The sequence below is a fragment of the Phalaenopsis equestris genome, unplaced genomic scaffold, assembly GCF_001263595.1.
Source record: "Phalaenopsis equestris unplaced genomic scaffold, ASM126359v1 Scaffold000104, whole genome shotgun sequence".
NCBI lineage: Eukaryota > Viridiplantae > Streptophyta > Magnoliopsida > Asparagales > Orchidaceae > Phalaenopsis > Phalaenopsis equestris.
In genome coordinates, this window is record NW_018164546.1 from 23,598 (window position 1) to 34,182 (window position 10,585).

The 10,585-nt window shown below is 35.4% G+C and overlaps 1 protein-coding gene across 1 annotated transcript; it reads left to right on the top strand.

Moving 5' to 3' along the window:
- The first annotated feature begins 1,722 nt into the window (after positions 1-1,722).
- Positions 1,723-10,291, top strand: LOC110020598 (purine permease 3-like). The gene is made up of 2 exons (XM_020718754.1): positions 1,723-2,466; positions 9,908-10,291. The coding sequence occupies exons 1-2, from the start codon at positions 1,723-1,725 to the stop codon at positions 10,289-10,291; spliced, it is 1,128 nt and encodes a 375-aa protein (XP_020574413.1).
- The last annotated feature ends 294 nt before the right edge of the window (positions 10,292-10,585 follow it).

The following is a 10,585-nucleotide window of genomic DNA, read 5'->3' on the forward strand; positions in this document are numbered from 1 at the left end:
TATTCTTTGTTGAAGATGGTCAGTTTGTTGCAAAGACACTTGAACCTGCATTTGAGAAGAGATTTCATAAATAGATCATTGAAGTAGTGACATGGCAAGAGCTATTGTAAAGGTGTTGTCACAATAGAGAGTAGTAGGAGACTTTAGAGTAATGTGAAAGTCTTGAAGTAATCCTCTGAACCATTTTATCTCTATCGCAGTTGGGCTCTATATTCGAGTTCGGTTGTAGACCTAATAATGGTAACTTAATTTTTAGCAAACTAAGAGATAAGTGTAGATCCAAGGAATATACAAAATATGTTGTAGATTTTTTATCAATAGGATCTCCAGCCCAATTGACATAAAAAATGCATTGATTTCAAGATTCCCTTTGATGGTTGGTAGACAAAAATTAGTGGTTCCTTGTATGTAGCGAATGAGGCATTTTAACTATTGAAAGCTTTATTGAGTTGGGTGATGCATTGTTTGACTAGCTTGATTGACTGCATGTGATATTAGGCCTTGTGAGAGTGAGATAGTGCAAGGAATCAATAAGTTTGCAATAAAAAGAGGGATCATTAAGCTGGTTTAATCAGAGTGCTTGGGAGATTTCTGTATGTCTGTTGAATTTTGAACATATTTATAACTTGTCATGCCAAAAATATTACTTGTTGAGCATATGTAGATTGATTTAGGTCTAGATCGTGTGAAGTGTGGACAACATTTGTACTAAAAAATTTTGAAATAAGTCCTAGAGTTTTCACCTTGAATTTGTTGTGTAAATTTTGGAGAATGATATCAATTGCTTGGGGGTCATTGCCAGGTAGTAAAAGATCATTCACATGTATCTAGATAAATATATGAATGATGTTTTTATGGTAGCAATAGATAGAGGAATCAATTGTGATAATGTTGAAGTTTAGTTGTTGAAGAAATGTGGTAAGAGTAGTACGTCATTGTTCAGGGGCTTGCTTAAACCCATATATAACAGAACTCTCAGTTCAGCTCACCTCTAAATGAGGGGGAAGGGATCTATTTATCAAGTCTAGGAGAGGCCATTCTCCAAATAAAGAAGAAATTTGGATTACTCCATAGAATGATTCAGTGAGGTTCCATCGATTAGATGACGTTCGGTGGATATTTGACAGTCTTAATGATATCAAAATTGAGTGATCTTGAGTTTATTAGATTCTTCTTGTCGAGAAGCTCAATATGACTATATGCTTGTGAGATTTGAAATCTGTTCAACCTTCTGATTATGCAATGAAAGCTTTTAAAAGTGATTTAATTGCTTGATCTGAGTTTGATTTAACTTGGATTGAACCAACTTTGACATCATTAGGACCGTCTCATTGAGTCAGTCAATTTGTTTATAACTATGTTGAAATCAAAGGTTTAGATGATTTTTAATTAAAATTTGAATACTTCTTACTCAAAAAATTCAAGCAAATCGTGTGGGAGAATAGAAAATTAGGTGATAATATCAATCATAAACCCACAAAACGATAAGTATTCTTGAATTAGTCTTATCATTATGACGTATCAATCATAAACCCACAAAACAAACAATAAAAATTTTAGGTGATAATATTCTTACTAAATATCTAATCAAAATATAATTATTTTATGATTTCAAAATCATAAGACTAATTCAAGATCTGCAATTATATCCGCGCCGTCTTAAGCCTTAACCATCCATCCAACAAAAAAAGTCATAAGAGAAAATACTTTATCCAAGAGACCATGGATATCGAACACCACCACCCAGCTCCACTCCATTCCTCCACCACCACCACCGAACCAACCAAACCCATAAAATCCAAACGCCTCCTCCTCTTCTTCAACATCATCCTCCTCCTCATCGGAGGCAGCGGCAACCCCCTCATCCTCCGCGTCTACTACCTCCACGGTGGAAACCGCAAATGGTTCACCTCTTTCCTCCAAGTCACCGGCTTTCCTTTCCTCCTCCTCCCCCTCCTATTCTCCTTCCTCCGCTCTCCCCGCCGCCACTTCTTCCTCATCTCCCCTTTCCTCCTCCTATGTTCTACTTTCATCGGCCTCTTAACCGGAATGGACAACTTCTTCTTCTCCTACGGCATATCTTACCTCCCTGTCTCCACTTCTTCTCTTCTCATCTCCACCCAACTCGCCTTCACCGCCATCTTCGCCTTCCTCATCGTTAAGCAAAAGTTCAGGGCTTCGTCAATAAACGCGGTGGCCTTACTGACGTTCAGTGCAGTGGTTCTCGGCGTGCACGCGAATGGCGATCGACCGGAAGGAGAGTCGAATGCCAAGTACTATATGGGGTTTGTTATGACCCTCTCCGCGGCAGTGCTGGATGGGTTGATATTGTCATTGGTGGAGCTCATGTACGTTAAGTCTAAGAAGAAGATTGGTTATACGTTGGTGATAGAGATACAGTTTGTGATTGGGGTCGCCGCCACGGCTTTCTGCGTCGTCGGGATGACGATCAGCAAGGATTTTCAGGTGTTCTTTCCTTACCCTTCTCTAGTTATCAAGTTGATCCCATTATTTTAAGAGTGAACGGTCAATTTATTTATATTGTATTTCGACAAGATATTGATAATTATGTGAGAGTTGGCCAACGGAATTGGTCCGTCAAATATGCATATAAAAATATTTATAGATTGAATTATTATGAAGTTATAAAACAAAAAAATTATGATAAAACAGATGATATAGTATTATGATGCATAAATAATATTGATGCAAAGTATGATTAAAGATATTAAAGTTCAAGGTTAATGTATAATCCGAATTTGTTCATGAATTACACATGAAGACCAAAGTGTACCATAAGCATTCTTCCTTCAGCCCTATGGCTATTGGCTAATAGCGGGTTCCAAATCTTGCACTTCTAATATCTCTTTCGGAACAATTTAATGAATGAGCGGAGGCTGTCATTATGTCATTGTCCGACCTGTAAGAGAGGTTACAAATTCTTCCATAACTATTGGGTGCTAGTCAACTATGCCACAAACATTCGCTTGATGTCTATGAACAAAGTGATCACTCCCAAAGGCAACGTATTGAACCATCTGAGGATTGATTCACTCAACGTGGTAAATAAAAGATGACACTTTAGTGTATTAGTAATCCTTAGTAAGCATAAAATCAGCTCGAAAGAAGCTATGTGGTTAGTCGGATCAATTCGACCCTTACAGGACTCTATTGTGGGGAACTTCAAACTCTCTAAAGGTTTGACCTCAAAGGTTTGTCGAGAGAATGCACTCTGTGACTAACGAGATGCTTCAATACGTCTGAACTGATGTCATTTGTTCAGTGTCGACCAAGTACTGTTTAATTTCTAAGAGTCTCCTTCTTTATACAAAGCTAAAGAAATCCTTTTGGTGTTGAGCATGGACCCTCCTCTAAGGAGATGTTGCTCCCTTCCCTGAACCAATGCCACTCAGATAGCTTCCAAAATTTGATCCTTCAACTCGTGATTTTTTTGACTCACGAACTCTCTAATGCACTCCATATTACCAAAATCTCTATTATGAGTTTTTTCATCATGTGTTGTTCGTCTTCTCATTTATGTCATGATTCATACTCACTGCACATTATAGAATATAGAATATGAATCTCTCCATGAATCACATCTCAAGGGAATATAGTGTAAGAAAGGCAAGAAAGAGTTAAATAAATAAATAGAGAAAAAGGTGTGCAATAATAAACAATAAAATATCTTGTTGATTAGCCTTTCTCATAAAACGATATCCATATTTATATGGAAGAGGGTAAAATGTAGTGATATTAAATTTATGCCCCTGCTTTTATAGAGGGAGTTACATGTTATTCTAGATACTTTACATATGTGAACTTATCTCTTGGCTTCCTTATGAATTAAATGATTGGACTAGCATGACTTTGGCTTGGTTGGCTAGGTTGAATCGATGCAGCCGGTTGACTGTACTTGATTAGCTTTGAGTTAGAGGGGCTGATTTGATCGGCTAGGCCTTATTGAGTGGTAGATCTAGTTTGTCTATTGACCCTCGATCTCTGGATAAGGAATTCCTGTCGGCAAAATGATGTGACGCTATCGAGCAGAGGGTGAATTACCATAAAGCGATATAGCTCATTCCAGGATGTGGTATTCCTTCGAGATGATTATGAGGCTCTATTGTTTTTCCAATTCCCAATCCCTGATGAGGAATCTTTGGAAGGGGCTCCATTGGACTATTGATGATGTCAAGAAACTGGACTCATTTTTTGAGTCAGATCAACCAAGAGGCAGGTCGATGCCTTCACTCAATTTTTCGATGGTGGTTTGCTCGTGTGCTTATTTGTCTTGCTTTAGTTTGATCGGTTCGAACTCTGAATAATTTTTTTGTCATGCTCTAGACTCGGTCAGCCTTTACTCTTAGCTCGGATTGTTGTATTTAATCAGATAAGTGGGCTTCTCAGTCTCGTGTCAGTAAGCCCTTCTTTGTCGTACTTACTCTCTTTCGGGCCGTTGGATATTCACAGAATCAATGCTAACACATTCTCGATGCAGAGTTAAATTACATGGTAAGGTATAAAATCTTAAAATTTTTAAATAGTATATAGATCAAAGTTCTAAGAAGAAAAATAAATGAAAGCACCAAAATGTCTTAAAAATCACAAAATATATAAACATTTGTCGTGTTTCCAAGTTTAGTCCTACCTTTATAGCTGCATGAATATCAATTCTCTTTTCTTAAGTAATAAAATATACATTTTCATGCATAGATAAGGCAGTCAGCATGTGATAATTGAAATTTAGGTATTAAATATGTAAATACATAAGAATTAAGTGGTGTATGTGTACATCTTTCTTAATTTCTTAGTGAGATTATCACTCTCAAGTTAGATAAGCTAAATTTTACCAAATTAACATTTTAAAATTAAGATTTTTTTTCGAACACTTCATTTTTTGGATGCAATTTAATGCATTACTTAGAAGGCCTTCTTTTATAACAATATTAGTTCAATGAGCCTCGCAAAATTTAATTCCTTTTGTAGTAATAAAGTGCTACAATATTTTTAATTTACAGGAAATCACAATTCTGAAATATTTACATAAAAAGTTTAGAATTTTAACTTATGATCATCAAAACTTCAATTTATAGTCAAAATGAGTGCACCCTAGCCATGTCTGCTAAAATGTATGCACCCCCAAGTTTGGTTGGTTGAGTGTAAAGCGCTTTGAACATTGTTATATATAGTTGGGCTTAAGTTCTTTTATTATAAAAAAAAGAGTATTTTGATGAGACAATTTCAATAGTATCAAGAACATTATGATTTAAGCAATAAAGCTAAATAAATCATATAGAAATCTACTTGCAATTTTCACAGGGCCATTTGAAGTAGAAAATAAGCACAATGACAAAAAAACTCAATGATCCTAAAATCACTCAATTTTAGTTCAATAGGGCATTGATATGTTGAAGAAAATGAAATAATCAAAATGAATCAATTCCTATCATTTAAAGTGTCTTGATTTTTCATGGAAATGATCTTAATATCTCCGACAAAATTTTTAAATGTACCCTAATTCTATATATTCAAGAGGATCAAGAGAGAACTTTGATAGTATTTTCAAATTTGAAAAATTTCACAGCTTTAGTAGTCATCATCTGAATCAAGTCATCAACAAAAAATGATACCCATTATTGCCTAACATTATCTCCACTATTAGTTAATGTTGGTTTTGTGGCTCTCGCTATTGACTAATGCTTGACATTGATCAATTATTAACATTCAAAACTAACTTTTTTTGTTGGGAGTCTCCTCTACTTCTTATAACAAAACTGATCAAGCAAATCATTGATTGTCGTTTGACGTCCAATGTCCCTAGCTAATCAATCATTATATATCATCCACCAAAAACTCAAAATATGTTACCACTTATGGTGTTTAGTTTCCGTAATCTTTTATTGTGAAAACAACAAATAAAGTTATAATAGTTAGTTTGTTTTCATTTAAGGCTTACAAAAATCACTACTTTTGAAAATAATAATTAAGCATACCACCAATTTTCATCTAATATATAACATTACAATAAATTGTTATCTAACTCCTGCCAATACTTGACATCCATGATACATTTGATATGCACCACATTAGCCATCAATCTCTCCACTTAAAAAGAGAAAAATAAGATACGCTACTAACCATCAACCAACATCTAACATCACTAATTGATAGTCATATTGCATTTATCAACTACCTAGATTTGATGTCACCCATATTGGTCTTTATTTTTTTAAGGAATGCAATTATTGTATTTGATGTCACCCATATTGATTATTGGTCTTTATTTTTTTAAGGAATGCAATTATTGAAATCATTGTCGATCATTGATATCTAATATTCTCAATCGATGATTTTCTCATTCTATTAATTACTGACACCAGATGTTTGTCATTTAACTTTTGTGTTTAGTCTTCTCTTTTTATAGATAGAGGTTGAAACAGTCATTCACCATTGCTTGATAACACTCAAGTTGCCCATGGCTCCCGGTTTCATCATGGAAGCTGCCTTCCATAGTTCAGATTTGTTCTGTTATATGAATCGCTTCTTCGATTAATGGGAAAGGACCTTTTATAATATACAACTTATACTAAAGCAATTATGGCAATCATACCAAATCTTATAAGTTCCTTCCTTCCCTGGTATTTACTCAATAAATTATTGTTCTATTATGATTTCATATTAATTTATTTGTGCATTTGGGGGTTTACCCTTTAGCATTAAAATAAAAATTCTCTTAATTATCGTAAATATTTCAGCTCGCAATAATAATAATAAAATTCATAATATTAATTCAAATATAAAAAAGTATACATGTGTTGTTAATTTTCTAAATGAAATATTGTTGAATTTAATTTTTTCCTTTAGATCAAGCCCAAGGCATAAAGCCTGGGGACTGAGGGAGAGGAAAGAAGCGAGAGAGCGAGAGCGAGAGAGCGAGAGAGAGAGAGAGAGAGAGAGAGAGAGAGGCACAACAATTGCCCTTGGCGGGGCAAAATGAGGGTGTTCCTCAAGCTCTCAGATCCATTTTATATATTGAATAAAGTTGTTACAAGAGATGAGTTGAGTAATAACAAAATAGTTGGAAAGCCAAAAAAACCTTCTTTTCGTTACATGAAAAAGAATTCTCTTATTTATAGATATAAGACATGTCTAGAAAATTACATCATTACTCTTTTAACTGTTATTATGTTCTTTGGAGTTATCAAATATTGTTGTTCTAGAGAGTTATCTGTTATTATACCCCTAAGAGTTACCGATTATTATTATCCTTATGAGTTGTTGTCTTTATTGGCATATTTTTATATATTTGGCACATTTTCGTATGTTTTGCACCTTTCTATTGTTGCATCCATCCGGCGATGTGGCCAGCCGATCGATAGGGGTGGGAGGTCGAATGAGGTGGTCGACCGGTTTCTACTACCTTCGATATTTTTTGGACATACATAAATGCACTCATGTCTCTTGCTTCTTGGAAGTGAAACTGCAATAAGAATGAAAGACTTTAAAAGTCAAAAAAACAAATGCAATGACCATACTCCTTTGATTTCAATGTCTCTTAGTTCTCTGTTTTCATCGGCCCCGAAGTGCTCTACCTCTCTTGTGTCGATTTTTTATTAGCGTTATCGGTTAGCTATCTAACCTTCCACTAGTTGAGGTGACCTTTTGTCGATCATATTGTCTTCATCTGTCACTCAGTCAGTAGTGTTATTTTGTTCCTTTTGTTTTTAAGAAAATACATAAAAATGTTTTGTAAAATTCGCCAATATGTAAGTAGAGTAAGACTTTTTGTTGTTTTTGATCTTCATTTAGCATTTTACTTTTATAGGCTATTTTCTTACGTTAGCGGCTTAGTGATGAATGTTGGTCTTAATTGATTTGCTCGCTCCTGGGGGGGAGAAACATTGATTTGCTTGCCCTGGAGAAGAGTCGTTGATTTTCTCACCCGGAGAGAGATGTTGATTCTACTCGCCTCGGAAAGTTGTATTGGATCTGCTCGCCCGGGAGGGTATTCTTTGATTTCTCGAAGGGGAATATTTGATTTGCTCGGCTAGTTCAAATTTCCTGAGTGTCAACTCAGATACAGATACTTATGAGCCCTTCGAGTTCCTCTAGCCTTTGTCGGACCCAGGAAAATTTAACTAGAATAATTTAGGCACAACAATTGCCCTTAGCGGGGCAAAATGGGGGTGTTCCCCAAGCTCTTAGATCCATTTTATATATTGAATGAAGTTGTTACAGGAGATGGGTAGGGTAATAACTAAATAGCCGGAAAGCCAAAATAGTCTTCTTTTCGTTACATGAAAAAGAATCCTCTTATTTATAGATATAAGACATGTCTAGAAAATTACATCATTACTCTTGGAGTTACAAGTTATTATGTTTTTTGGAGTTATCAAATATTGTTGTTCTAGAGAGTTGTCTGTTATTATACCCCAAAGAGTTACCGATTATTATTATCCTTATGAGTTGTTGTCTTTATTGACATATTTTTATATATTTGGCACCTTTTCGTATGTTTTGCACCTTTCTATTGTTGGATCCACCCGGCGATGTGGCCAGCCGATCGACAGGGGGGGGAGGGCGAATGAGGTGGTGGACATACATAAATGCACCCATGTCTCTTGCTTCTTGGAAGTGAAACTGCAATAAGAATGAAAGACTTTAAAAGTCAAAAAAACAAATGCAATGACCATACTCCTTTGATTTCAATGTCTCTTAGTTCTCTGTTTTCATCGGCCCCGAAGTGCTCTACCTCTCTTGTGTCGATTTTTTATTAGCGTTATCGGTTAGCTATCTAACCTTCCACTAGTTGAGGTGACCTTTTGTCGATCATATTGTCTTCATCTGTCACTCAGTCAGTAGTGTTATTTTGTTCCTTTTGTTTTTAAGAAAATACATAAAAATGTTTTGTAAAATTCGCCAATATGTAAGTAGAGTAAGACTTTTTGTTGTTTTTGATCTTCATTTAGCATTTTACTTTTATAGGCTATTTTCTTACGTTAGCGGCTTAGTGATGAATGTTGGTCTTAATTGATTTGCTCGCTCCTGGGGGGGAGAAACATTGATTTGCTTGCCCTGGAGAAGAGTCGTTGATTTTCTCACCCGGAGAGAGATGTTGATTCTACTCGCCTCGGAAAGTTGTATTGGATCTGCTCGCCCGGGAGGGTATTCTTTGATTTCTCGAAGGGGAATATTTGATTTGCTCGGCTAGTTCAAATTTCCTGAGTGTCAACTCAGATACAGATACTTATGAGCCCTTCGAGTTCCTCTAGCCTTTGTCGGACCCAGGAAAATTTAACTAGAATAATTTATATACATAAATTGCTGGCTATTTCGATGGATCAGAATAATAATTGCAAGGGAAGATGACTTATCGTACATAATCAACTGTAGCTATACGCAAAACTTCCTATAAACAACGAAGTGATGCTGAAGTCATGCATGATTTTGCATTGCACCCCACAATGCAAATGTCCAGATTTTATTGCACATGTTGAAAAATGGATTTATTTTTTGTATATGTTGAAAATTGGATTTATTTTTTGTATATGTTGAAAATTGGATTTATTTTTTGTATATGTTGAAAATTGGATTTATTTTTTGTATATGTTGAAAATTGGATTTATTTTTTGTATATGTTGAAATTTGGATTTATTTTTTGTATATGTTGAAAATTGGATTATTTCTCATTCGGTTATTTAAATGCAATATATTATCAAAAGTGAAATATACCTCTGTAATGTATAGCTGTTAAATTTTTCATGTATAGGTCAGGAGCATGATATTTATATAAATATGTAAATAAAAATTTATTTTTTACTAATTTCCATAATTATATCACCAAAATCTTAAACTTTTCAAAAATAATACTTTGATGCAATCTTTTGAATCTGTAATACATTTACAGGCCCTCTCCAGAGAAAGGCACAATTATGGCCTCGGCGAAACCAAGTACAATTTAATCATCGTCTTCAACACCATCGTCACACAGTGCTTCTTCTTAGGGATGGTGGGCACCATAAAGTACTCAACGGCGCTGCTCGGCGGCGTCATACTTGCCATCTGCATCCCCATTACCGAGTTGCTCGCCGTCTTCTTCTTCCACGAGAAGTTCGACGGCCAGAAAGGCGTCGCCTTCGCTCTCTCCCTCTGGGGCACGGCTTCCTACTTCTACGGTGAGTACAAATCTTTCCGACGGGGGAAAGGCGCGGACACGAAAGCTCAGTTTCCAACCTCTTGCCAAGAACGTAATCATCCCGAATCGCTGCAGCATTCGTCGAACCCATGGTAAAGCACATGATCAAACTGATGGGCTCTTAAGAAGTGTGGATGACTAAGATGCCTCTGTGCCTTTTTTATAAAAGGCCACAAACACGGCAAATTCATAGAGTTTCATTAATAAAGCACAACTTTTGACATAAATGAATTTTTTTTTTCTATTAAATTTTTTTTTGTTCTTATTGCAACACTACTTTCATGAAGCACAAAAATCAAAGAACTAAATATTTACACCCATAATAAATGAGTACGAATCTTGAGAAGATCTTATGGACTGAAAAATAAACATGGTGAAAGATGGTCCACA

Bases quoted from the DNA above. Each gene is read 5' to 3' on its own strand.
- LOC110020598 (XM_020718754.1), top strand. From the start codon at position 1,723: ATGGATATCGAACACCACCACCCAGCTCCACTCCATTCCTCCACCACC. The intron at 2,467-9,907 runs GTGTTCTTTCCT...ATACATTTACAG, and splicing joins CGATCAGCAAGGATTTTCAG to GCCCTCTCCAGAGAAAGGCA.